The following is a 25780-nucleotide window of genomic DNA, read 5'->3' on the forward strand; positions in this document are numbered from 1 at the left end:
GACTCATTCCGGGTTGTAATTATACGAGTAATTGTAAACATGTTTTCCTAACGATGTTTAATTTGGTGAAAATCCAACAAAAATTCTAATTTTAGTTTTCCTCCAAGCCGACATCTATTGGTTAAACTGCCGGTCAAGGTTTTGACAATTGACAGAACAATTGTCAAATTTTGTATAAATCATCCCAAATCTTGTTGCAAAAATGTCGAAAATTAACGACGTTACAACTCTTTACAAACAACTCAAGTCAGAATGGAGCAACTCAAAGCCAAATTTGGCAAAAGTTGAGCAGTTATTGTCGGAATTAAAGGTAAGTCATTTTGAGGTTAGTGTGATGATTTGTAATTTTTCTTTGTAGCTTGAATTAACACATTTGATGTTTTTGCCGACTTCGAATGCGTCAGCGTCAAAGCAGGAGTTGTTATTAGCAAGGGACGTTTTAGAAATTGGGGTACAATGGAGCATAGCGTCGAGTAATATTCCCGCTTTTGAGAGATATATGGCACAGTTAAAGTGCTACTACTTTGATTATAAGGATCAACTCCCCGAATCTTCCTTTAAATATCAATTATTGGGCTTGAATTTGCTGTTTTTGTTGTCACAAAATCGTGTCGCGGAGTTTCACACGGAGCTTGAACTGTTGCCTGCTGAACACATTCAGAATGATGTTTACATAAGACATCCTTTGTCAATTGAACAGTACTTAATGGAGGGCAGTTACAACAAGGTTACTTGTTTATTCATCATTGAGTATTGTGTTAATGAATGAATTGTAGATATTTTTAGCTAAAGGTAACGTGCCGGCAAAAAATTACAACTTCTTCATGGATATTCTACTTGACACAATTCGCGGCGAAATCGCAGTTTGTGTAGAAAAGGCATACGAAAAAATCTCACTCAAGGATGCTGCAAGAATGTTATATTTGCCAAACGAAGAAGCCGCGAAAACATTTGGCAAAGTAAGCCAAAGTTTGTTTTTTATTTTTCTCTTAATTATAGTTTTTGCAGAATAAGAAATGGAAATTGGGTCGCGACAATTTCTTCCATTTCGCACCTGAAGTCAAGAGAATCACTGAGCCTATCCCGTCGTGCGAATTAGCTGAACAAGCGGTTGAATACGCCAAGGAATTAGAAATGATTGTATAATTTTTGGTATTTTTTAATTATCAATTAGATTTTAAGTCACTATTTTTTTGTAAAATCAAAGTCGCTCCATTCCTTTGAAAATTCCACTACGCGTTTGCTTTGTTCGTCAAAAGATTGGTATTTAGGTTTTCGCCACTTGCTGTGATGCAGGTCGAGCATTCCGCCAATCACTTCTTGTGCAAAATTGTTAGGAAAACTCTTCTGATCTTCGATAACGTGGGCGAAACCTTCTTCCATTCCAAATGAAACGAAGAAATACGGAAGGCCTTTAGGAACCGCCCTGCGCACATCTTTACCTTTCAGCGAGACAAGCTTTTTATTTTGAGCCCATTCGGCCTCGCACTCATCTATGGCTTTTTTAAAATAGATAGGAGCCATATCACCCTCTTCCTTTTCCAAGGGAATACACTCAATGTACATATGCGGATATTTATCCAAGTTTTTCGCCGTCTCGAAAAATATAACGTCCTCATTTCTCGCGTTAAACATCTGCGTTAAAGCTTTTCTAATATCCATAATATCACTCCACTCGTTTTCGTCAAGTAACGTGGAACATGTGACGTGTCTGATGGGAACTATCAAGCAATGGCCCTTATTCATGGGTTCGTAAGGGGGCAAACTCAAGAAAGCCGTCTCGCCTAACGACACCATCAAATGTTTTGCCATTGAATCCGACTGGAGACACAATTTACACTTATCTATGCTTTGAACGACTCGCTGATGCTCATTAATAGCCCTATCACGATTCCTCTTGTCAGTTTTGCTCCCATCCTTTTTCCTAATATTATCGGAAAATATTTCATCCAAATCGTCATTTTTCCGCACTTTACTCGCCATTCTCATAAACTCACTATTCTGGTCTTCCACTGAATTAAATTTCTCGTTTTCAAACATCTGCTGAAGCGAGTACTTATCATCGTCGGTGAAATAACGTACTCTTTGTCCCTCTTGATGAGTTTCAACTTTGCGCTTCCTCTTATGACTGCCTGATGGTTCATTATAATCAGCTTGGTGTCTCACTGGCCTTGTGTGTCCTTGAGAATCAGTTTGCGTCAAGAGAACCTCTTCAGTGTGTCCTGTGGAATCTTTGCGTTGTCTTGCAGCTTCAAGTTTCGCTTTCAATTCGTTTACTAATTCCATTTTGCCCATTATTTCAGCTTTGACTAGTTTAGCCGCCAAAGCGTTCAGCTCTTTATCTGACAAAATTTCGACGTGATTTTGAGGTTCCGGTTTGCTTTCACGTTCTTTTGGAGGGTCTAATGGTTTCTTCTTCCAATTTGAAGACGATTGTGGTCTGTTGGTTGACTTATATGAGAAATTTTTCTCTTCCGAAGGCTTTTTAAATTTCGGTAAACCGTCACCACCGTCTTTCCAATACGGATTTAATTCTCTTTCGTGTAGTCTTGGATTGTATTGCTCACGTTCCCTTTCCAACCTTTTGTTTTCTTCCCTATTTCGTCTCTTGTCTAAATGCGACTCTGTTAAAAAACTTGAAGGCAACGACATCCACTCTGCTCTTTTAGACGAAGTTGAGGATTCTTCAGGTTTACGATCTTCCTCAGAAGAATAATCGTCTTTTTCAACCCATTCATCTGAAGATGGGCTTGAGCTAGAATCCCGCGCTCGCTTTCGTTTTTTATCTTTCTTATGTTTCTTCGATTTCTCCTTGTGCTTACCCTGCAAAAACGATTATTTGTTTAAATTCAACAAAAAATTACCAATTACCATTTAGAAACGTAGTTTTTTGAGGTTATGTAATTGTCAAAAAATGGTGACATCACCAAAAAAAGCAAAAAATCCCCAAAAAATTAACATGGCTGCAGAGTGTGACAGCTCACAACTTTTGGAAAATTTCTCAAAATTAGATGTAAAAACCTCAAAACGGAAAAATTCGGTAAATAACGCATCGAATGATTCACTAGAATATGGCCTACCATTAATCGAAGTATACAAGCTTGCCTTCAGTTTTTACAAAGGTTTTTGAAATCGTGAAGGTTATTATTATTTTCCTTTTTTTATGTTAAATTTCTTCCAGAAAAGGAAGGCAAGGCAGTTCATTTCAGTTATGAGGATAAATTACAACTCGTCGCGTTCTCCCAACAAGTCCTCCATGGTCCATTATCAGAAGCCATAAATAAATTACCCCCATTAGGAACGTTAGATGTTGTAGGAAAAGATAGGAGATTAGCGTGGCAAAAACTAGGGAAATTATCAGCAGATCAAGCACGAGCTGGTTTTGTTGAATTATTAAGTCGGCGTTGCCCTCTGTTCTCCGCTTATGTTGAGGCCCATAGAAGGGAAAAGAAGGAGCAAGAGAGAAAAGCGTAAACTCATAACTAAGCTCTTAACTTTTATTAAAACTCGATTTTAGGAAAGAGGAAGAGAAACGTAGACTGATTGAAGAAGAGGAAAAGCAAAAGAAGGAAGAAGAAGCAAAACTAATCCAGGAACAGTTGACTAAAGAAGAAGCAATCAAAAGGCAAATACAGCAAGCTCTGAATGAGCAAACTTTTGACCAATTTAGGAAATATGCCGAGCAACAATTTCCCGGTGACCCGGAAAAACAAGGCGCACTTATTAGACAATTACAGGACCAACACTACATCCAATACATGCAACAACTGCAAGCTGCACAAAGAGGAGAGCAAACAAAAAGCGTTGATGAAGAAAAGACTGATCCAGACTGGGTAATTCCCCTTTTACTTGCCAATATTCATATTCTCTCACAAAATACTATTACAGAACAATCAATCTAATGAAGAAATAAGTTTAAATGAATCTTCCTCAAATAGTTTAATCCCGGCGAGTATGTGGACGCGTTCCGGAATCGACGAATTCAAGCAAGCCGTTGCTCAGGCCGAAGGCGATGGGGTTGTGAGGGTCGGGCATGGCGAGACTGTTACTGTTAGAGTACCCACACATCCAGAAGGGACACGACTCTTCTGGGAATTTGCCACCGATCATTATGATATTGGTTTTGGGGTTTATTTCGAATTTGGGACTCCCACAAGTGATCAAGTTTCAGTCCACGTGTCTGAAAGCGATGACGAAGATTTGGAAGATTTAGATGAAGAAATTTATGATGAGGAAACTATACAAACGGGGGACTTGGAAGCCGGTTCTGTTGCAGTCAATGGCATCTCTAAACCACTTCTAACCGAAATTGTGCCAGTTTATAGGAGGGATTGCCAGAGTGAGGTCTACGCAGGGTCTCATCAGTATCCAGGACAAGGAGTATATTTACTTAAATTTGATAATTCGTATTCGTTATGGAGGTCGAAAACTCTCTATTACAGAGTCTACTACACGCAGTAATTATTTTATTATGTATCATTAGTTTTTTAAGCTTGTTTCATGGCTTGTCGCTTTACTCTTAAAAAAAAAGTTGACGGATTTTTGGTTTTTCATTGAAACTATTCTTCTAGTCTTGAACTGAATCGCAAAAAACTCGAGAAAGTATTGTAAGAAAAAGTCTGTGGTACCCATTAAATAATAAACTATTTGTGCAATTTTTATGTTAGTAGTAAATAAAAAATATTGTACAAATCAAACGTCTTTATTTTGTTAAAAAAATACTTCAAGATAAGGCACATGAATAAGAAAACTGTTACAACTAATGATAAAACACACCTAAACTAAATTTGTGATGTTCCCTGTTTCAACTCTTGTGAGAAGGCCGGCAAGGTTCTCAGTTTCTTAGCGATGGCGAGTCCCAACTCCCCTGAGTTCTTCGTTGGGCTCATAATAAGACGTCTTCGCAGTTTCGGGTTCAAACTAGGGCGTTTTGGCAACGTCTCCACGGATACTTCCTTGGCAATTTTCCTCGCAGGAGTTCTGTCTTGATCCACCGGCGACCAAATAATAGGTTTCCTCCTGGGGCCTCTTTGAATAATCACCATTTCGTCAGCACTGGCATTTTTGTTAGGCGTTTCGTGGCTGGCTTCGTTAAGGTGGATTTCGGTTAAAGCCAGTCGGGCTGAACGGCGGGGTTCAACCCTTTCGTCTTCTTCGGCCATTTTTGAGGCAGAAAAACGACTATTTTAGAGATTTTTCAGGAAAAACGCCCGAGTCCCGAGCTAACCTCACAGGACCATCGTTTCCCGGGCGCGCTAATTTCCCTCTATTTTTTGGACACGCGGACTCAACGGCTCCTCCCCACTACCCAAGTGGTGGCCTCTATCAGCTGATTCAACAGGTGGTGTTTGTTTGGGGAGACAGCTGATAGGGGGACAAAAAAAACAGTTTCAAATGCTTTAATACCCTCTTACATTTTGACATTTAGAATTAATATAATAACCCCAAAATTATGTAAAGTTATTATTACTATCTAAACTTATTTATTAATAAATAATCATTGCATAACATTTTAATTTATAATTATTATTTTATCGTAATTAAATGCAGTGAAAATTTTAGACATCTGCAATTTCTTCTTCATCTCCCCCAATAGCGCGCCAAAACGCCGTGACCACCTGCTCGGCACACTGCTTCCTCTGATTCATTGGCAAAGACTGCAAACTCTCCTTCATCATATTTAATTGCGCAAACAAATCGCTAAAATCATCGACTGCTTCACTTGTGAGAAACTCCTCACATAATTCAACTACACTGTCGTTTTTCTTATTCACGTCATTTTCCTGGTTTTTCATATTCAGATTGGTCCAAGTGTGGGTCTGGAGGGCTTCAATGACCCTTTCAACACCAATTTTCTCCTCGATTATGTCCTGATCGCAAATTTGCGACCCAGGATACAGTTCTATTAATTCAAAACCGTGTTTTAAACACCATTCTGTAGCCGCAGCTTTGGTGGTTTTCGTTTCGCTGGTACAATAATTTGCGATTAGGAGTTTGATCTCAGGGTCGCATTCTTCTTGTAAACTAGTCCAGGTATCTAAATCCTTCAAACCACTCTCTTTGTTTGTGTCTATGTGGATTACTAGAGCCTCGACGTTATCATTGAACGTCTGAGATCGCTCGTACTGTTCAGTTATCCCAATTACATCAACTTCTGCTGAATAATATTTGGTATCAATTGTCCAAGTGTGAGTGATCCTGTTCGAGTCAAGGGGGTCTTCTTGGATATCCGCACATTTCGTTATTAGCTTAATTAATGACTTTGGCTTTGTGCTACTGCTACTAACAATAACCACACTCGGTTTTCCACTCATTTTCTTAAAAAACTCTTATTATTTTTTATCGTTTGTTTGACAAGTGTCACAATTAATTGAGGTTATGTTTTTATAACTACAAAAAACAATATAATAACATTGATGACTAAATTCAAATAGCTGGCCCTCTTGTTCAAACAACGGTACATAAAACAAACAATAATTTTTTTCGCATTAATTGTATTTACGTTAATTTAAATTTCATAAAATTAGCAGACATACAAATTTTTTGGTTATCTTTTCATAACCTCATATACACCAGCAGACACGTGTCTTTGACATTTAGCCCGTTTTATTAAAGTTTTGGCTAAATGGAAGAAACCGACGCTGAAAATCGTGTCAATTTCATAACTTGCGTCAAGTGGGTGAAGAAAGGCGTGGCAAAAAGCCAACCCGAAAAGGTAATCAACAAAAATTTTGTTACCCCGCTCATCACTGGGTTTTCAGGTCCAGTTATCCAAAGCCGAGCTCGTACAAGTGATAAAAGCCACAAAAAAGAAGCTTCGGTACGTAATCAAATTTTTTGCTAATTGACATTAATCAGTTTTGGAACATAGGGTCACAAATGAGGAGAATACTCAAGGAGAATCTTCCACTCAAGACGAGTTCAATTTGGAAAATTATGACGAACAAGACGGTAGTTTACGCTATTTTAGGAGATTCAAAGACTGTTGTTTATTTTGTTAGAAGGTGCCGCTGAGGCTTTGGGGATAAGTTCATTGGCCGATTTACAAAATAACGAGGAAGACAACTTCTCTGAATCAGATGATTCAGACAAAGAAGATGAAATTATCAAACCGAATGATAATTTAATTTTAGTAGGACATGTCGAAGGCGACGCAAGTTCGCTAGAAGTGTACAGTAAGTACAAATTGGATTGAAAGGGATGCAAAAATAATTTTTCAAAGTTTATAATGAGGAGGAAGAGTCACTCTACGTCCACCACGATATTCTACTTCCCGCATTCCCGCTTTGTTTTGAATGGCTAGACTACGAACCCAACGCCCCTAAAGGAAGTTACTGTGCTATAGGTTCCATGACTCCAGTTATCCAAGTCTGGGATTTGGATATAATCAACTGTATTGAACCCGCGTTTAATCTAGGACGAGCCGCCAGTATTAAAAAAAACCGACCACACATCGGCCATAAAGACGCAGTTTTGACTTTGGCCTGGAACAAAACTTACGAACATGTCTTAGCTAGCGGGTCTGTCGATAAAACTATACTTTTGTGGGACTTGGAGAAGAAAACTCCAAGTACCACGATTTGCGCATTTAAAGACAAAGTCCAATGTATGCAGTGGCATAAACTAGAAGCGCAAACTCTACTAGCGGGGTCTAGCGATAAGAAAGCCAAAGTTTTCGATTGTCGCAACCCTGAGACACACCAAACGTGGAAAATAAATGGAGAAGTTGAAACTCTGGTGTGGAATCCACTTCAACCGTTTTCGTTTTTCGCCGGTAGCGATACCGGGAATTTGCAATATTTTGACTGTAGAAAAGGTCAAGTGTGGACTGTCGAAGCCCATGAAAAGGAAGTCACTGGACTGGTTGCAAGTGCGCAATGTCCCGGTTTATTAGTCACTTCGTCGCCAGATGGGGCGATCAAAGTTTGGGACTATACCGAAAACGAAGCGACTTTTGTGTATGAAAAAGATTTTAATTTAGGCACAATACAATGTTTGGATTTATCGCCCGACTTGCCGTTTGTTATAGCAGCAGGAGGAGATAATAAATCTAATAATTTTTTAGTGCATGATTTGAGGAACATCGATGTCGGTATGTCGCCCATTTTTAGTAATTAATAAGTTACTAAAATTTGTTTTTCAGTAAAACACAAGTTTGGAGACCGACCATTAGAAGAATTAGTCGCTGAAAATAATGAAGAAAGTATGAACACTGATTAGATTTTAATGAAACTGTAATTAAACTAAAACTCAATAAAACTAACAATATTAATGTACATTACGGGTATAAAACCCCAGCTTGTCGTGTTTCCCTGTAAAGTAAAAATGAAACGGCGACGTAAGTTATGATGCAAGTTTGTACTCTTTAAAGATTTATTTTAGATAAAATAATAATAAATCGGGTACAGACCTGTACAAAAAATTATTTTCAAGAGAGCTCTCTTCACGGCTTTCACTACATAACTGACCAGAAATCATCAAAATTCAAGTCGTATTTCTGGGCTTTGGTTTGCACTATAAGTACTTGTCTGTGTTTCATGTTGATTCGATCACAATTCATGTCTTATTATTCAAATCGGATTACAACAACAATTGCAACTACTGCTTTCCCCGTATGGGAAGTCCCTTTTCCCGCTGTAACAATCTGTAACTTTAACGTAGTTTACAAAGATGCTACTATCGAAATCAAGGAGTTGTAAGTGACTCTCCAAATGTTTCAAAAACCTTAGATTTTTTTTAGACTAAACAACAGAGTTTCACCACTCGAAATCGATAACTTTTTTGCGGATTTGTCAGTAATGGTGGCTTCAGCTAAACTCAAAGGGGACATAAAGTGGCACAAACATAAAAAAATCATCGCGATTTTGCAACGTATGGGGTACACCACTGATGTATTGATGGCGCAGGTATTAATTAATTCGGGTAAAAAAAAAAATTCAATTGGCATTTCCAGTTGGCACAACCTTGTGCTCAAATGATTTCGGACTGTTTCTGGAATGCGAAACAGAGCAATTGTAGCGAAATTTTCACTCTCGTGAAAACAACAAGCGGTTTTTGCTGTTCTTTCAACTACAAAGGAATCAAAACAAACCAGTTATAACATTTAATGTGGATGAAACGAAAATTATTTATCAAATTTTAGACAGTTTAGGGAAATTTACACAAATGGAGTCGGGCCCTCTTTTGGCCTTTCCGTACGCCTCAACGCGGAGGAAAATAAGTATTTGTCATCTATAACAAACACTTACGGAATAGACGTTGCAGTTCATGAAAATATAAAATATCCTGATTTGTCTATTTACAGTACAACGCTACGGGCTGGAAGTGACGTTTCGTTAGCTATTATACCAGAAATAATACAAAGCGACGAAAATGTTAAAGAAATCGACATAACAACTCGAGGATGTGCATTTGCCGATGAAGTAATTGAAACTGTTTTTTGCACTTGTTTAATTTTGGTGTTTAGATAAAACTGGACTGGTCGTACAATTACAGTTATGGAACTTGTATAAATGAATGTAAAGCAAGAGCGTTAACAAAATTGTGTGGCTGCATACCGTACTATTACTACCCGATCTATGGTAAAAAATTAAATATCTCCTTTTTGTCACTTTGTGTTTTTTTTTGTAGGAAAACATAAATACTGTACACTTCTCGACACCACCTGCGTTAAAACAAATCATATCAGATACAAAAACTCAAAAATTGAATTACAAAATCGTAAATTCTTAATTATTACCTGAAAGCTTCTCAAATTTGTTTTTTTTTTCAGACAATGCATTGGAATGTAATTGTTACCCACAGTGCAACGAAATTTCGTATTCTTATCGATTAGATCAAGAACTGTTAAAAACGTAAATATTTGTTGTCGAAGTCGCCAAAGTTAAAAAACTTTTTACAGTTCTGAAAGTGAAACAAAATCGAACGAAAGCGTTTTACAAGTTTATTTCGAAAAAGTATCTTGCACGAAACTGCAAAAAAGTGTTTTCATAACTTGGGAACTAATTCTTGGTAAAAACCTAGTTTTAGTCACAGTTTAAGTAACGAGGAATTTCAGCATCAGTTGGCGGCCTCATCGGTCTATGTTTGGGAGGCTCAATACTGAGCGTAATCGAACTTTTTTATCAGATATTTGAAGCTATTTTTTCCCGATACAAAGTCAAAACTGATTACAAACCGAAACTGTATTTAACCGATTTTTACAGTCACAAAAATATCAAGTTCGTTTCACAGAAATACAATTAATTAGTCGTGTGGGCCCCCTTATGTGTGCTCATATGCTTGTTATAACTTCCCTGTCTGAGGAAAGTCCTACTGCAAACCTCGCAGGTCCACTGCTTGTACACGTGTGTTTTCATATGAGTAGTCAAAGCACTTGATTGGTTGAAACTCTTCCCACACACTTGGCACACATAGGGCTTCACCCCTGTATGGAGTCTTTCGTGAGCTTTCCAATCGCCCTTCTGGGCAAACGACTTGTCGCAAAAACTGCACTTGTAGGGTTTTTCCCCAGTGTGTATTCTTTTGTGCACAGTGAGATGGTAAATGCGCCTGAAGGCCTTGCCACACGTGGGACACAAATAGGGTTTTTCCCCCGTATGGATCCTCATATGAATCGTTAAATCTCGCGCAAAAGTGAACGTAGTGGGGCACTGTTCGCATTTGAAAGGGCGGAGCCCCGTGTGGACCATTTGGTGGCGCCGCAGTTCCCGCCTGTAACCGTAACCTTTGCCACAATCAGTACATGTGTATTTCCGGAGGCCTGAATGGATGCCTACGTGGGTTTTCAGAGCTGTGTGTTTTGTGAAACTTTTAGGGCAGAATTGGCATTTGTAGGGGCGAAGGCCGAGGTGCGAATACACGTGAACTTGCAGGTTTTGTAGGGTGTTATACGTTTTGTCGCATCTGCCGCAACCGAAAAACTTGCCGACAATTCCAGACGCGTTTTTGTGGATTTTCAAATGTTCCTGGAATCATACTTTAAGGATTTTTTTAACAGTTTAAGAACTTACTGTCAAAAGGAAAGGATTGGTAAAACCTTCAGAACAAAGTGAACATTTGTAGTCATTTGTGCAGTGAACAACGTTGTTATGTTTGTTGAATGATTCTCTGTCATTGAAGTCTTCTCGACAAATAACACACTTGTAATGGCATTCTTCTTCTTTTTCCTCATAACAATTCGAATCTAAATCTTCCTTCTCCTCTATCTCCGTGCTTTCTTCATTTTTGACGACTTCTGTATCTTCGCTTATTTCTTCCAACTTTATTACATGCATTTCATCTTTCTCTTCACAAACAATTATGTTCTCAGGTTGGTTTACAATAGTCTGAATTGTATCATGCGACTTAAGACACATTTCTCTAAACGAAAAAAACTCTTCAACTTTGAATATACACGTTTTGCAAAAAGATAAAGGTACATTTACATCCTCATCCAACTAAAAGGGTTGCTTGTTTAAAACACAAATCAGAAGAGTCTCAACTAACCTCCAAAGAAGTGCATTCCTTGAAAATCTGCAAAATGTGGGCGAGATCCGGATCCGATTCTGTAAATTGTTTAACTTTTGTGTTGAAAGAAAGACACGCATGGCAAATTTTGCTTAAATCTAGTTCGGTTTGAGTGATTTCCATTTCTGATTATGTTCAGGCACAAATACTTATGAAAACAGAAAAAGTTCGAATGTTTGAGGTTAAGACGTTGACATATGACGTATAATTATTGACATTTATGTCCCGGTCTTTTTTAAAAAACAGTTGGATTTTTAGAAATTCTCAGTTTTGGGAACCTGGAAGATTTTTTACTAGTTCTAGCGGATTTTGATTTTTTTGAGAATTAATAAACTGATTTAATAATTTAAAAGAGATTGGTATAAACCGAAGAATGTTATGGCAGTACTGTTAGCAATGAATTAGATATTAAACATTTCTTATTTGCTACTTTCTGAATGTATTTTTTCTCTGTTTAATTAAAAAATATTAATAACGTTTTTTTTGAAAGTTGTATTATTTTTTGTCATTGTTTTTGAATAAAAACATTTTGAAGTTTCTGTAACAATAAAAAATTTAAGAATTTTGGTAAAACGTAAAACGCAGTTGACAACACTGTAAATTTTACAAAAAAAACTTTCTTTATCTTTGTAATTTATTGTAAAATTGTAATATTACTTATTGCCTAAGTAGGATTCCGCATGATATGCTTTCCATAATTGACAATTTGTTAAGTAATATTGAAAAAAAAAAATTTTGATTTATTTGAGTTTTTTTAAGTTATAAAATAACAGAGATAACTAACTAGAAGCGATTCTCTGCATTTTCCTCCGCTTGCAGGAACTTGAGAGCCAAAAATATGAAAACACAATAATCTTTGAATCAAAATTTGACACTTTTAACTATTTTAAATTTTATATTTTTTCTGAGCAATTTTTTGGTTGATTAATGGTTTCAACGCTTCCATCAAAAACAACAAGATCATATTTTGTTGTTTTTAATCACAAAATAAATTACGAGAATTTATCATAATTTCAATTAAATAAATGAAAGTGTATTAATCTTAATAAATTCAAAGAGCAAAGACGATAAAACACAACTCCTGTAACAACAACAAATTTTATTGCTATTTTAATGCAAAAATCCACAATCCGCAACTGCAATTAATGTCTTATTTACTTATTAAATTAAATAAATATGTGATGGGGCAAAGGTTATACAAGACGCATGGAGTTTTTTAAGAATAGGTACAGTTGCGGAATTAAAATTTCGGGCAGTATTTCTCTGTCACTTTAAAAAGTTCTACTACCTACTACTTTTTACTATCATCATGAGTGACATTTGACAATTAAACTTTTTCTTGTTGTTAATATTGTTAATTAAACAATTTGTCTGTCTTAGGAAATTTATTAAATGAACTAAGTGTAATTAAATCAGCTCTTTGATCTGCTGCCTGCCCGTTATTATGCCACAAATCACTATTTTTGAAAATAAATAAGTCAAAATGACATAAACATGACAAGAGTATAAAATGAGGTTATGTAAAGGTTGTTTTAGAGTTTACATGATGAAAATGACAATACTGCCCGATATTTTTATTCCGCAACTGTACAATGGCGAGCATTAAATTTTAGTAGTCAATGTCATTCCCTAATATACTCTCTTGTCAATATTACTCAGGGAAACTATTTTTTTGACAAAAATATGAAGTTCAAAATGACATTACCTACCAAATTTTATTGCTCGCCATTGGACATTCGACTGACATAAAAATGTAAAACGGGCCTTATGCAACTAACTTCACTTTCAGTTTTTGTAATTTTTATCCTAACAGCTAGAGAAAAAAGACAAGAAAATAATTTATTGAACTTATATAAAAACAAGTATTTCTGGAAATATTGTTTCGAAAAATCAAGCGCAAAAATAAATTTCAACTAAAACGTTCAAATTTTAGTTTCAAACGTCCATCATAATGACAATAAAGCTTCGCTTACTGACATTTTTTGAACTGACATACATTTGATGGCCAAAAATCCGTGTCTGCAATTGTACATACATAATCACAACTTTTTCTGTTGGGAGACGAGCAAGGACACAAGGAGTGCATTTTGGTTTTTTGTTCAGCCCCTTGCAGGGCATCTTAGTTTTTTTGTGTCGATTCCTCTGTGATCATTGCTATTAAAGTGAGATTAATAAAAGTAAAGCCCATGTCAGTAGATTGACAGTTCTGTTCGAAATTCCGTGTCCCTAACTGTACCTAGACATTATCACGTTGTTTTTAAGTTAGATAACGTGTATATCTGTAAACATTTAACACGGAAAAGTCTTTGAAAATGTTATTTTTTAAATATACCTTTAAAAACAGCAAAATCTTTGAAATATTTGCTTTTGAAAGGCTCTTACTAATAGTAAAATTTATAGAGTTTGAAGTTTTATCTCATGTTTTATCATATCAAATTTCAGTAGCAAATTATCTCAAGTGCAAATTTTCAAGTATTTCAATTTGGGGAAATTTACTTTTGTAATTTTTGAAACGTCATATTTCTATGACAAACGTTACTTTTTTGAAAAATGTTATCTAGAAATTTTGACGGTAAATTTAAAATCATCATGACGCATAAAGTTTCCTAAGGCACATAATTATATGGGATAAAAAATGTCATCTCATTTATGGATGTCTTTTATCTTATCAAATTGTTGTATCAAATTATCTCATGATCTCAAATATTTCTGTATGGACAAATTTAATTGGGTAATTTTTGAAACGTCATCTTGCTGTGACAAACGTCACTTTTTTGAAAAATGCCAGTGAAATTTTGGCGGTAAATTTAAAATCGTCTGTATGTTTACGTTTGGTCCGCTTCTTTGCGATAACCTCCTACTAGAAGTTGGTGTGGAGTTTGCGCCAACGGCCCGACGAGCAACTGGCAAGCAGAAGCAGTCGGGCACGGGCTAGTGGGGTAAAGTGCGTGTTAGGTCGTGTGCTTTTGCACGACTGAATTCCATCTGCCGACCGAACATTTAAACGAACTCAAGAATTCAGTTGCTGAAAAAGTGGGCATTTTCACGAAAATGATCAGCACTGACGGCTACAACAACGTCGACCAGTTCTCTGACGGTTACATGGAGCAAGAAGAGGAATGGGAACGCGAGGGTCTCCTGGACCCGGCTTGGGAAAAACAGCAGAAAAAGGTAACCCCAACCCCTGACCGACCGTAACCCTATCTCGGGGCTATTTTCGGCGCGTGATGTAACGGCGTCCACGGCCTATCGGTGCCATTTTCGAATTTTTGCCATTTTTCACACCGGGCAGCTGCGCAAAGGGACGCTGACGACGCCCGAGTGGGTGGGAGCGAGAGAGGAGATTAGGCGTCGGATTTCCCGACGCCGCTACCAAAAATGGTTTCGGTCATTCTACCCCCGAACCTCACGATAAACACCTCAGAGTGCTCTATTTCCTGTAATAGGAAACCGCTTCGCAATGCTTCGACGATTCATCGAATTTTTATCCATTGTTGAAATTTAAAGCGAGTAGCTGAAGACGACGGCGACGACGCCTTCGGCGTCGGCGTCATCAGCTAGACGCTATTTTAAAACCCACACCCACGTGCTTCTTCATCTAAACTAATTTTATTACGATTCCACAAGAAAAAATTACAACAACATGTGTTTTATGAGATACTAAAGACTAAATAATGCTCTAACACATGATGGCTCAGCAGGGGATGATTGAGATTCAGCTCTTTTTGTCACTCTCTGAAATAATTTTAGATCAAAACTGTGTCGAATGAGACTCGTAAACAAGAGACAATTAGAAAGTGTGACAGGAATTATCAAAAACTTCTCCCGTTTTTCTGATTCCGAAGACATGCAAGACTCAAATCCTGTTAGCAGTAATGGTCTTAGCGAAAGTAGGTCTGAATCCAATTATCAAAAAATAAATAAGTAAAATACTGCAATTGAGATAAAAAACACTTTTACTAGATAAACATAATCTGCAACAAAATAACACTATTCCGTTGCAAAGAATAGAATTGTAACAAGTTACATAATATAACCTTGGTGATTATAGAAAGCCATAACAAGAATTAGAAAGTTCACATTTTGTGTATACGCCTCGAAATAAATTATAATCAAAAACTCTTTTATTGTCACCGGATTTATTCAGTTGACCTCGTCAATTTTTTTTTTTTCATTTGATCAGTGCACTAGAGTTGTTTTGTTTTGCTGGCTGGCGATGTGTAAATGTCATTCTTTGCAAATTATTTAAACAATGTTACTGATACGGCGGCCTTGTAGGGAAAGTAGAATGCATAACAGGCCAATAATTGAAGAATTTAACTGTACAAATAATCAACAATTCAAAAATAAACCGAGATATATTGCTAAATAAATGTTACTGTAGTTTTACAGTTTCCAGTAACAGTCTGTAAACTAGAGTCCCTGGAAACTTTATTTTGAAACAAAACTATCCTGACATAACATAAGAAGTGAAACTTGACTAATTTACAAGATTTCCTCGTGTTATACGACTATTTCTATTATTGTTAGCGAATGGAAAAGAGAGTTTTTGTAATAAAACTGATTTTTCAAAATTGAATTTGGTTGAGTTTGAGTTATTTTGACCTAATTCTGCAATACATTTTAGAGATTTAAAGGGTAAAACTGTCAGTGATTGCTGTAGACGTCGAGTTTATTTTAGTTTTTTATATTTTAAGGCTAGCACAATTTTGTCATTTTAGGTTGACTGAGGTTAAAGATTAAAAAAAGTCAAAATGGCATCCAGGAAACCTAGTTTTTTATTTTTTCATTAATTTTTTGTGCAAGATAGCAGGTAAACAGAAAGTTCGGAGTCATTTGCCTTCAGAAAGTAATAATTAATAAAAATTATAATGCTATAAAAAATGTAGTCGTGTTTTGAGAACAATTTTTTTAATTTTTTTTTATTGTACGATCTCTTTTTAAAATCATATGAAATTTTTTTCGATAAAAATTGAATAAACAACAAAAAATAAATAGTTTAAGGAAAAAACGTTGGGTTCCAAATTTTCTATTCATCTGTCATAAGGATTTTTCGAGCATTGTCTTGCAAAATAAAATTTTTTTGTGTATTTTTTTCAACAATCATCATTGACATAAATTTTTCACTATTCTTGCCTACTACTTGACATTTCCTATTTGTTTTAATAAATTTAATGTTTTTCGCTCTTTTTGTGTTTGTATTTAAAGACAAAATGAAGGCGGAAATGATGCATTTCAAGGATGCAAAAGATTTAGATCGAATTTGGGAACGCCTATGTAATTCCGAGTGAGAACGTGACCTCAGCAAGAAAGGTTAAGGTTGAAGAGGAAATTCGCACAATTCTTTGTTCTCTACAAAAACAAGACAAAAACAAGTAGTTTTCTTCGTTAATTAATCGGGAACAAAACGTGGTATTTTGTCTGTGATATAATGGAAATTGCGTTTGATTGCTCCAGTTTTTGATGCGGGTTTATTAAATGAAGCAGAGTCGAGAAGATCGTGCGTTATTTATCTTAATGACTTGTCCCATATAAGGGGACGTTTGAAGTACCGTTGGAAGCCACCATGAAACAACATTTGTTTGATATAACGTTTTATAAACTGTGCTCACGTCCTGACTAATAAACTGTGATTCAACTGTGTATTAATTAATGTTCTGCTGCAAGTGCATTTCGTACCGACTTGAGAGTAACTTCGACCAGCAACAATTTTAATGAGCGGTGTGACTAAAAACAATGACATCTCTATATGACTAAGAGTTATTGACCCACAAGGAAATGGAGATATTTCGGAAATTCGTGTTAGAAGCGTCAGCTGTTGAACGATTAGCAATGATTCGGAACGATTACTCTTTCCCGTAGTTCCGTGAAAGCATTTTGATAATTTATTCGAGACAAACAATGATGGATTTTTCTAATTATAAAAGACCCAGATTTAGTGCCAGTAATTCATAAAAAACAAAGTTTTAATTGCTTCCCACGCAATCGCCTGTTTTCTTGACATCTTTCCAAAATATACAAAATGGTAATAACGACGTTACAATAACTAATCAGCAAGGACAAACGATAACGTAAAAATTTGTTTGGCTTGGCGACAAACTCTTCGAAATTAATTTTTCGAAAAACGATGCCGGGATCGCTAATGAGGACGTCAGACTGAACGACTCTTGATTCTAATTCAAGAATGTTTCAATCTGAAAAAATCCGATTTATTTATAGAGCGAACGATATATTTACAAATACCGTTGCATTTCTCAATCTTGAATGGGACCAAAACGCGGAAATTCTAACAAAATCAAGAAAATTTCGATCAAAGTGGAGCTAGTGTCTGTTTATTTTTTTAATACGGATTTTCCAGGGAAAGCTAACCTTGACAGGAATTTTCGAAACAATGGAACGGTGTTTTCCAATTTTTGTCACCGCAAACCAATCAATTAATAGTGTCCTACTTGCGAGTTGACGAGTCGTCCGTTTGAGGCTTGGGCCCCGTAGATATTATTACAGTGGCGTTACGGACCTTGCTTTTAGTTTATATATAATTTGGCGCATTGCCCGTTTTGCATAATTTCTCTGTGACTCAGATATGCCGGCCAATAAACCGATTTTGTATGAATTCGGGACAATTTGTGTCCCATTTCGGAAATTTTCTCGACCGACAACCAGAGTAATTTAAAATTTATTAACTTTTATGTAGGAGAGTCCTAATTCAATCGGAATGCGATGTTTGAATTGAATCAAACAAAAAGACAAGGAAGTGGGTGCAACGTCAATGATTTGTCTGTTTGGATTTTTATCGCCGTTCCTTATACGGGCGTTTCGTGTTATTTATTTAAACAGTGAGGAAGCCCATTACTGGAAAAGTACATTCACGCTGGAAAAAAACTCGCAAGCATACACCCATTTCCAAGAATTTTGTGTTCATGTAATGCAATAGTGCAGCATTTTATTATTTTTAGCATAAATATCTTATCATCTTTAAGTATTGATATGTCCATGTTTATATTTAGAGGTTGAAGAATTTTGGGATGAGACGGGAGAGATGGCTAGGCAACCAATAATACAGAATGAACGTATTGGATGTGTAATCAGTATAAAGCGGCACATTGATCATGTTGAGGAAGGAATAAAAAACATTTCTTGTCTAAAAATGCATAAATAAAATAAACGAAACGAGTTTATTTGTTTGAATGAATTATAAAAATTGAATTAATTACAAATGGTTATAAGTACATACAGGGTGTCAATTTTAAAACTTGCAATCGCCAATATCTCTAGTTATTGAGAATCACTCAAAACCGTTTCGGTAGTTTTTAGGGGGAATCAAAATGGCATGGTAAGTGACGCTCCTCCACCCACCCTCCAAGCCACAGCCACCTTAAGTTGAAAAATTTAAATGGCACGACCCTACTTGCGATACATCGTTGGAAAGCCCAAAACAAGCGCTTTTCAAAAATGTCATACAACAGCCTATTTGGTAAAGTTATTTTTCCAATTATTCAAAAACGAAGACGTTAAATCTTCATTTTTTTTACTATATTCAAGGATGGGTGGAGGTGTGTCACTTATCATGTCATTTTAATTCCCCCTAGGAACCACCAAAACGGTTTTGAGTGATTATTAATAACTTTTTCAGTTGAGAGAAATTGCCGATTGCAAGTTTTAAAATTGACACAGTGTATATATTTATTTATTTTAAAAATCAATTATTGTAAGATTAGAATACGAACTAAATAATAAAAAAACCAAAACCAATCATTAGCAATGTTTTGCAAAATAAGATTTAAAAAAACATGAGTCAATCGAGGAAAAGTATTAAATATTGTTTAAATAATAATAAAAGAAGAGTTGGCAAAAGAAAGGAAGAAATGAGAAAAAGAGAATAATTAAGGAAAACATAACATAAAATGTAACATAGAACTAGTTTTGGAACAAAAAACAGATAAAACCTTAAAGGGGGGGTATACGGGGGAGAAAGTCGTCTTGCACAAAAAACTTATATTGAAACATGTTTTAGGCACTAACTTGTCTTATCGTCAGTCTAAATTGACAATAGAAACATATACAGGTGCGCTAGAACTCGCGCCCCAGAGAAAATTTTCAGGTAAGATAAGATACCAGGAACATGGAAAAAATGTTTAAAAAATTTTATGTCAAAGAATTTTGACATTAATTTTTTGACATTCGACATTTTTTTATGTCTATTTTATGATACTGATAATCTTGTATATGTTTTTGTACAATTGTTTAGTAAAGGTACCAAAATTTTGCCAATAAAAGCGACAAATAACATTGAACAGAGTTACAATTTAGGATAGAGCTTCCTTGTTTCCTCTTATAATAGCCTGTAGCAAAAAAATGTAGAAAATTATTTTTCCAAATTTTATGAATTAAATAATTATTTTTAATAATTAATTTAATTTTATAAATTTCATTTTATTTCGGCCCGACCTTTCAAAATTTCTTGATCATCTTCAATAATTTATATATTTCTTTCTTCTATCAATTTACACTGAAGATGGGACTAGATAGTGCCCGAAACATGTTTGAACATATGCTTTAATTTTTGTGCAGTATCACTTTTTCTCCGATATACCTCCCTTTTATCATAGATAAAACCTTCTTGGATGGAGTTTGGCGGCGTGGTGGTGTGGCGGCATAAGGTTCTGCTTTCGGGTAGGTTTCGGGGTTCGGACCCCGGTGAAGTCAACAAATTTTCTCTAATTCAAATTCAAATGCAACGCAAATAAATGTCAAAAGATGGCGGGCGCATAAGATCGCGAATTGAAACATGTGCACATGATAATACAAAGTGGTTATAAATGATTTTCATCTAGCCAGCTGTGAATTTTCCATGTAAAATAAAAAATGCCGTTTTACGAAAATAGGGGTACCTATTTGTTTTAACTCAAAATTAAAAAATCGTCGTTTACTAAGCGTCCACTTCGAAAATAGACTTCAATTATAAACTTGTTTTCTTCCAAAGTATACATTATTATCAATTATTATTGGAAAGTAGTTGAAACAATAGAAGTTTAATTAACAACAATTTATTATTAATTAATAAGTGACACCTAATGACAGAACTACAGGTTACAATAAAAGTAGAGCTCTGTATAAGAGCACTCTGTATAAGAGGACGAAAGAGCGCATAAACGTATAGGGGAGAGAGAGAGAGAGAGAGAGAGCATTAACGCAGAGTAAAAGCAAATAAGAGACCAGAGTATAAGAAAGCAAAAGAGCTTTTTTATCGTTACCCCGAATTTTTTGATTTTTCTAAGAAATGTCTAAAGTCTATTTTTTAAGTGCTTTAAAACATGTGCACATGTTCTAATAAATAGAGTTTTAACTGAATTTTTGTTTTTTCCCTTCACCCAATCTCTCCCTTTTGCCGTTTTCTACTTTTAGTGCTTTCCAACAATTCCCAGGGAAAAACAATTGCTAGTATTACCATCATCTGATGTCACCATGTCACCAATAATTCGGTGTTGACAACTTAATTTTAAGATCATAGGTCATTTTGACTGTAAATTTTTTTCAAAGTATGTTATAAAAGGCGTTGGAGGATCAAGAAAGATTATTTTAAAAATGAAATAGATGAAAATAGTACGTGTTTATTAAAAAAAAAAAAAACATACAAATAAAAAAATTAATAAAGAGAAATAAAATTATGACGTAGAAAAGCGTAATTCCTGAAAAATAACATAAATAAAGTTATAATAGGGAACGTAAAATGAAGATTCTTTTAAATATGATAACATTAGAAAAGAAAAGTGTTAATATAACATTACCTTTATTTTTACTTCAATATGCTGATGAATTTTTTTCTTGCTTCGGCAGACATTCACAGCATGGTGCAACAGCCACCTCCGGAAAGCCGGCACCGCCATCGAAAACATCGAAGAAGACTTCCGCAACGGCCTTAAACTCATGCTTCTCCTTGAGGTGATTTCCGGTGAGACCCTGCCGAAGCCCGATCGTGGCAAGATGCGCTTCCACAAGATTGCCAACGTCAACAAAGCACTGGATTTCATCGCCAGCAAAGGCGTCAAACTCGTATCGATCGGTGCCGAAGAAATTGTCGACGGTAATCTCAAAATGACACTAGGTATGATCTGGACTATCATTCTTCGATTCGCCATCCAAGACATCTCCGTCGAAGAGATGACGGCGAAAGAAGGGCTGCTCTTGTGGTGTCAACGCAAGACGGCGCCTTACAAAAACGTCAACGTTCAAAACTTCCATCTGTCGTTCAAGGATGGGCTGGCCTTCTGCGCTCTCATCCATCGTCATCGACCAGATCTCATCGATTACAGTAAACTGTCAAAAGATAATCCATTGGAGAACCTGAACACTGCCTTCGACGTAGCCGAGAAGTATCTCGACATTCCCAGGATGTTGGACCCAGATGGTACGAGAAACCTACATTACATCTGTTTGAGATTGCTATGTCAGCAATTTGAAACAGATTTTACGCCATTTCAATCAAAATATTTTTTAATTTTCGCGAAAAAATGAGAAATAAATAAACCCTTGCAGATTTAATCAACACGCCAAAACCCGACGAGCGTGCCATCATGACTTACGTGTCATGTTATTATCACGCTTTCCAAGGGGCCCAACAGGTATCGATTGTACGAAAGTGTCAAAAATTAACAAAAACGTAACAATTTTTTGCCGCCGTTTTTTAACTAAAAAATCACTCACGCCTATACTAAGTGAGCCAAAAATAACAAATTTTGTTTAGTTATTTTTTATTTTTTACCTAATATTGTGTTTGATGTGTTTTACTTGTCTGCATGCAGATTTACAGAACACCGCTATGCCGGACGAAAGGGCGGTCATGACATACGTATCGTCTTACTACCATTGCTTCTCAGGTGCACAAAAGGTGATTTTTGTTAATAATTCATTAACCTTTGCTTAGTTAAAAAAAAAACGGATTTTAAATGTGTTTTTTTAGGCCGAGACTGCCGCAAACAGAATCTGCAAAGTCTTGAAAGTCAATCAAGAGAACGAACGTTTGATGGAAGAGTACGAACGTCTGGCGAGTGATGTAAGTATGCATGTGTCATAAAATCAAAAAGTAAAAAATTCTTGTAGCTATTGGAATGGATTCGTCGCACGATGCCATGGTTGAATTCCCGTCAAACTGACAACTCCCTCGCCGGAGTCCAAAAAAAACTGGAAGAATATCGTACTTATAGACGTAAACACAAGCCGCCTCGCGTGGAACAGAAAGCCAAACTCGAAACCAACTTCAATACTCTACAGACGAAACTGCGTCTATCTAATCGACCGGCTTATATGCCCACAGAAGGCAAAATGGTTTCTGTATGTACCCCAATTCTTAATTACTATAAAGAAAATTGTGATTATTTATGATTTTCAGGACATCGCTAATGCTTGGAAAGGTCTGGAAAACGCGGAAAAGGCGTTCGAAGAATGGCTTCTCTCCGAAATGATGCGTCTCGAACGTCTCGAACATCTCGCTCAGAAATTCAAACACAAGGCCGACGCTCACGAGGAATGGACTCGTGGCAAGGAAGAAATGCTCCAAAGTCAGGACTTTAGGCAATGTCGTCTCAATGAACTCAAAGCTTTGAAGAAGAAGCACGAAGCGTTTGAATCGGATTTGGCCGCTCATCAAGACCGAGTCGAGCAAATCGCGGCCATCGCTCAAGAATTGAATTCATTAGAATATCACGATAGCGTCAGCGTGAATGCCCGTTGCCAACGCATTTGCGACCAATGGGATAGATTGGGTGCTTTGACACAACGCCGTCGACAAGCTCTAGACGAGGCTGAGAGGATTTTGGAGAAAATTGATATTCTCCATTTGGAGTTTGCGAAGAGGGCTGCACCGTTTAACAATTGGTTGGATGGCACGAGGGAGGATTTGGTGGATATTTTCATTGTGCATACGGTTGAGGAGATTCAAGGACTCATCGACGCTCATTCACACTTTAAAGTAAATATTTCGATGGGCTTGTGCTAGATTTTGTGACTTTTCCGGTTGTAGGCTACTCTAGGCGAAGCCGATAAGGAATACCAAAGTATCGTGGGGCTTGTAAGGGAGGTCGAAGCCATCGTTAAACAACACCAAGTACCTGGCGGTTTACAGAATCCTTACACTACCCTCACGGCCCATGTAAGTGGCTAGGAAGGTTTAAGACGTCTCATAATCACCATTTCATCCAATCGACTAGCTTTGTCCTGTTTTTTCTATTAAATTATTGATGTTTCAATACACTAAAATCAGACAGAATAGAAAAAACATGTATTCTACTCACACATCGTTGTATTCCGTTGAGTAACCGTGCGCTTTTTTGCTTGCTCGTGCCCTCAAGGAAGGAATTGGTGGTGACCTTGAGGTAAAAATGTCGGTTGTTGATCCACCCCTAACGTCCCCCGTGTCTTAAACCTGTGTTTCAACAGGACTTGACTCGCAAATGGGGCGAAGTGCGACAACTGGTCCCCCAACGCGACGCCACCCTCCAAGGCGAGCTTCGCAAGCAGCAAAACAACGAAATGTTGCGTCGTCAATTCGCCGAAAAGGCCAACGCTGTCGGGCCTTGGATCGAGCGCCAACTCGACGCTGTTACCGCCATCGGAATGGGTCTCCACGGCACCCTCGAGGACCAATTGCACCGTCTCAAGGAGTACGAACAGGGCGTCTACGCCTACAAGCCACATATCGAAGAATTGGAGAAGATTAATCAAGCAGTGCAAGAAAGCATGATTTTCGAAAATCGGTACACGCAATACACTATGGAGACACTCCGTGTCGGCTGGGAGCAGCTCCTCACGTCGATCAACCGCAACATTAATGAAGTAGAGAACCAGATTTTGACTCGTGACTCGAAGGGAATCACTCAGCAGCAGTTGAACGAGTTCAGGTCGTCGTTCAATCATTTCGATAAGAACAGGACTGGGAGACTTACACCGGAGGAGTTCAAGTCGTGTTTGGTGTCGTTGGGGTACTCTATTGGGAAGGATCGGCAAGGAGATATCGATTTCCAGAGGATTTTGGCAGTGGTCGATCCAAACAGCACCGGATATGTTCATTTCGACGCGTTCTTAGATTTCATGACGAGGGAAAGTACAGATACTGACACGGCCGAGCAAGTTATCGACAGTTTCCGTATTTTGGCCGCCGATAAGGTAGGTCAAAATGTGACGATTTGGTGACAAATCTAATTTGGTGTTTTATAGCCGTACATTTTGCCTGATGAATTGAGACGAGAACTACCACCAGATCAAGCCGAGTATTGCATTCAACGTATGCCTCCGTTCAAAGGTCCAGGAGCCGTACCGGGGGCTCTGGACTACATGTCGTTCTCGACAGCTTTGTACGGAGAATCCGATCTTTAAAAATAAAATTCATGCCTTACCCCACCCCTTATTTATTTATCTACGACAGACTGAGAAATCGGTCTGAAACCGAGCATCGATTCATTTTTTTTTCGCTTGGTATATTACGATCATTTTAATTTTTAACGGAAAGTGGTTTGCCGTTTCTCAATCAGTTACGTACTTTTTTTGCAAGTGCTCAGATTTATTTATTTATTTAAGGCTTCAGTTGTACAGTTTTTGGAATAAATGCTCTTTATTATACACGTAAAACTAAAAAATAAGGAGCTTTTATTATGTTTTTGGTTGGAGTTAATTTATGGTTATTGAAATGTAAAAACTTTATATTTTTTTGCCCAAAGTATACTAACATTACGTATATCGAATAAATTTTATTTGATTTAACGCGTTTATTTTTATTTCTTTTTTTTTTTTTTTCAGATAGTTGTAGGTTTTTGCGCAGCTATTGCTGCGGCGAGGTATGTAGCGCTATATGTTCAGAACTTTATATTTCGTAAGTTACAGCTATGTGAATATATGTAATTTTAAAACAATGAGACTTTTATTTTTTACTTTTTAGGCCATTGTATTTATTCGCCTTTTTCAATTTGTTATAACATTATTAGATTTTTGCTTAAAATATCTACTAGCTTCGGAATTTTGAACTCCCGCTCGTTCTTGGGGATTTCCATCGACTATGTGGGGTGGCGCCACTATCCGGTCCACCGCCAAATTTAATTTAATTTATTTTTGTGGTCTGGAACCGTTAAGTTGGCGAAATTCGAGGGAACACACAAAAAACTTGAAACGTTTGAATAGGAACTGTAAACATCAATGGCGTAACTACCTCCATAAGATTTTGGATTCAACATAAAGTACGTATGTATTAATAATGGAAATATAACGAAAAATAGTAATACAG

At 36.7% G+C, this 25780-nt stretch overlaps 8 protein-coding genes across 11 annotated transcripts; 5 read left to right on the forward strand and 3 right to left on the reverse strand.

Moving 5' to 3' along the window:
* Window positions 1–120: 120 nt before the first annotated feature.
* LOC123005870 (26S proteasome non-ATPase regulatory subunit 8-like) lies at window positions 121–1188 on the forward strand. The gene is made up of 4 exons (XM_044399888.1): window positions 121–310; window positions 359–727; window positions 777–959; window positions 1009–1188. The coding sequence occupies exons 1-4, from the start codon at window positions 203–205 to the stop codon at window positions 1144–1146; spliced, it is 798 nt and encodes a 265-aa protein (XP_044255823.1). The 5' UTR covers window positions 121–202; the 3' UTR covers window positions 1147–1188.
* Window positions 1139–3015, reverse strand: LOC123005866 (CWF19-like protein 2 homolog). Its single transcript, XM_044399883.1, has 2 exons — window positions 2872–3015; window positions 1139–2823 (listed from the first exon to the last, which is right to left on the reverse strand). The coding sequence occupies exons 1-2, from the start codon at window positions 2872–2874 to the stop codon at window positions 1186–1188; spliced, it is 1641 nt and encodes a 546-aa protein (XP_044255818.1). The 5' UTR covers window positions 2875–3015; the 3' UTR covers window positions 1139–1185.
* Window positions 2923–4697, forward strand: LOC123005867 (Golgi resident protein GCP60). Its single transcript, XM_044399884.1, has 4 exons — window positions 2923–3122; window positions 3182–3470; window positions 3518–3833; window positions 3889–4697. Exons 1-4 carry the CDS (start codon window positions 2960–2962, stop codon window positions 4459–4461), a joined length of 1341 nt encoding a protein of 446 aa, XP_044255819.1. The 5' UTR covers window positions 2923–2959; the 3' UTR covers window positions 4462–4697.
* Window positions 4698–5463: 766 nt separating this feature from the next.
* Window positions 5464–6575, reverse strand: LOC123005871 (alpha- and gamma-adaptin-binding protein p34-like). The gene has a single exon (XM_044399889.1). It carries the CDS (start codon window positions 6312–6314, stop codon window positions 5559–5561), a length of 756 nt encoding a protein of 251 aa, XP_044255824.1. The 5' UTR covers window positions 6315–6575; the 3' UTR covers window positions 5464–5558.
* On the forward strand, window positions 6357–8276 carry LOC123005868 (periodic tryptophan protein 1 homolog). Its single transcript, XM_044399886.1, has 6 exons — window positions 6357–6715; window positions 6762–6820; window positions 6872–6951; window positions 7002–7175; window positions 7223–8092; window positions 8144–8276. The coding sequence occupies exons 1-6, from the start codon at window positions 6626–6628 to the stop codon at window positions 8218–8220; spliced, it is 1350 nt and encodes a 449-aa protein (XP_044255821.1). The 5' UTR covers window positions 6357–6625; the 3' UTR covers window positions 8221–8276.
* On the forward strand, window positions 8237–10044 carry LOC123005874 (sodium channel protein Nach-like). The gene is made up of 9 exons (XM_044399891.1): window positions 8237–8338; window positions 8383–8695; window positions 8741–8906; window positions 8954–9093; window positions 9143–9422; window positions 9467–9581; window positions 9631–9720; window positions 9773–9854; window positions 9902–10044. Exons 1-9 carry the CDS (start codon window positions 8272–8274, stop codon window positions 10038–10040), a joined length of 1392 nt encoding a protein of 463 aa, XP_044255826.1. The 5' UTR covers window positions 8237–8271; the 3' UTR covers window positions 10041–10044.
* LOC123005869 (zinc finger protein 664-like) lies at window positions 9930–11698 on the reverse strand. Its single transcript, XM_044399887.1, has 3 exons — window positions 11488–11698; window positions 11013–11438; window positions 9930–10967 (listed from the first exon to the last, which is right to left on the reverse strand). Exons 1-3 carry the CDS (start codon window positions 11629–11631, stop codon window positions 10242–10244), a joined length of 1296 nt encoding a protein of 431 aa, XP_044255822.1. The 5' UTR covers window positions 11632–11698; the 3' UTR covers window positions 9930–10241.
* Window positions 11699–14377: 2679 nt separating this feature from the next.
* LOC123005387 (alpha-actinin, sarcomeric) lies at window positions 14378–25263 on the forward strand. 4 transcript variants are annotated; one of them, XM_044399114.1, is made up of 10 exons: window positions 14378–14679; window positions 21346–21916; window positions 22045–22139; window positions 22319–22396; window positions 22469–22561; window positions 22609–22839; window positions 22898–23476; window positions 23528–23656; window positions 23944–24669; window positions 24721–25263. In XM_044399114.1, exons 1-10 carry the CDS (start codon window positions 14560–14562, stop codon window positions 24877–24879), a joined length of 2781 nt encoding a protein of 926 aa, XP_044255049.1. In that variant the 5' UTR covers window positions 14378–14559; the 3' UTR covers window positions 24880–25263. The 4 variants fall into 4 exon arrangements, with proteins under 4 accessions (XP_044255049.1, XP_044255046.1, XP_044255048.1 ...); XM_044399111.1 differs by lacking the exon at window positions 22319–22396 and having other exon boundaries at window positions 14380–14679; XM_044399113.1 differs by lacking the exon at window positions 22045–22139 and having other exon boundaries at window positions 14381–14679; window positions 22311–22396.
* The last annotated feature ends 517 nt before the right edge of the window (window positions 25264–25780 follow it).

Source organism: Tribolium madens, unplaced genomic scaffold, assembly GCF_015345945.1.
Source record: "Tribolium madens isolate multiple individuals breed KSU strain unplaced genomic scaffold, Tmad_KSU_1.1 Scaffold_20;HRSCAF=117;Tcas5.2_LG4, whole genome shotgun sequence".
NCBI classification, from domain to species: Eukaryota; Metazoa; Arthropoda; class Insecta; order Coleoptera; family Tenebrionidae; genus Tribolium; species Tribolium madens.

Bases quoted from the DNA above. Each gene is read 5' to 3' on its own strand.
- LOC123005870 (XM_044399888.1), top strand. From the start codon at position 203: ATGTCGAAAATTAACGACGTTACAACTCTTTACAAACAACTCAAGTCA. The intron at 311-358 runs GTAAGTCATTTT...TTTTCTTTGTAG, and splicing joins AGTTATTGTCGGAATTAAAG to CTTGAATTAACACATTTGAT. The intron at 728-776 runs GTTACTTGTTTA...AATGAATTGTAG, and splicing joins TGGAGGGCAGTTACAACAAG to ATATTTTTAGCTAAAGGTAA.
- LOC123005867 (XM_044399884.1), top strand. From the start codon at position 2,960: ATGGCTGCAGAGTGTGACAGCTCACAACTTTTGGAAAATTTCTCAAAA. The intron at 3,471-3,517 runs GTAAACTCATAA...ACTCGATTTTAG, and splicing joins AAGGAGCAAGAGAGAAAAGC to GAAAGAGGAAGAGAAACGTA. The intron at 3,834-3,888 runs GTAATTCCCCTT...ATACTATTACAG, and splicing joins AAAAGACTGATCCAGACTGG to AACAATCAATCTAATGAAGA.
- LOC123005871 (XM_044399889.1), bottom strand. From the start codon at position 6,314: ATGAGTGGAAAACCGAGTGTGGTTATTGTTAGTAGCAGTAGCACAAAG.
- LOC123005868 (XM_044399886.1), top strand. From the start codon at position 6,626: ATGGAAGAAACCGACGCTGAAAATCGTGTCAATTTCATAACTTGCGTC. The intron at 6,821-6,871 runs GTACGTAATCAA...TTTGGAACATAG, and splicing joins GCCACAAAAAAGAAGCTTCG to GGTCACAAATGAGGAGAATA. The intron at 6,952-7,001 runs GTAGTTTACGCT...TTATTTTGTTAG, and splicing joins AAATTATGACGAACAAGACG to AAGGTGCCGCTGAGGCTTTG.
- LOC123005874 (XM_044399891.1), top strand. From the start codon at position 8,272: ATGTACATTACGGGTATAAAACCCCAGCTTGTCGTGTTTCCCTGTAAA. The intron at 8,696-8,740 runs GTAAGTGACTCT...GATTTTTTTTAG, and splicing joins ACTATCGAAATCAAGGAGTT to ACTAAACAACAGAGTTTCAC. The intron at 9,582-9,630 runs GTAAAAAATTAA...TTTTTTTTGTAG, and splicing joins CTATTACTACCCGATCTATG to GAAAACATAAATACTGTACA.
- LOC123005869 (XM_044399887.1), bottom strand. From the start codon at position 11,631: ATGGAAATCACTCAAACCGAACTAGATTTAAGCAAAATTTGCCATGCG. The intron at 11,439-11,487 runs GTTAGTTGAGAC...CAACCCTTTTAG, and splicing joins AGGAATGCACTTCTTTGGAG to TTGGATGAGGATGTAAATGT. The intron at 10,968-11,012 runs GTAAGTTCTTAA...GTATGATTCCAG, and splicing joins CCAATCCTTTCCTTTTGACA to GAACATTTGAAAATCCACAA.
- LOC123005387 (XM_044399114.1), top strand. From the start codon at position 14,560: ATGATCAGCACTGACGGCTACAACAACGTCGACCAGTTCTCTGACGGT. The intron at 14,680-21,345 runs GTAACCCCAACC...TTGCTTCGGCAG, and splicing joins GGGAAAAACAGCAGAAAAAG to ACATTCACAGCATGGTGCAA. The intron at 21,917-22,044 runs GTACGAGAAACC...AAACCCTTGCAG, and splicing joins CAGGATGTTGGACCCAGATG to ATTTAATCAACACGCCAAAA.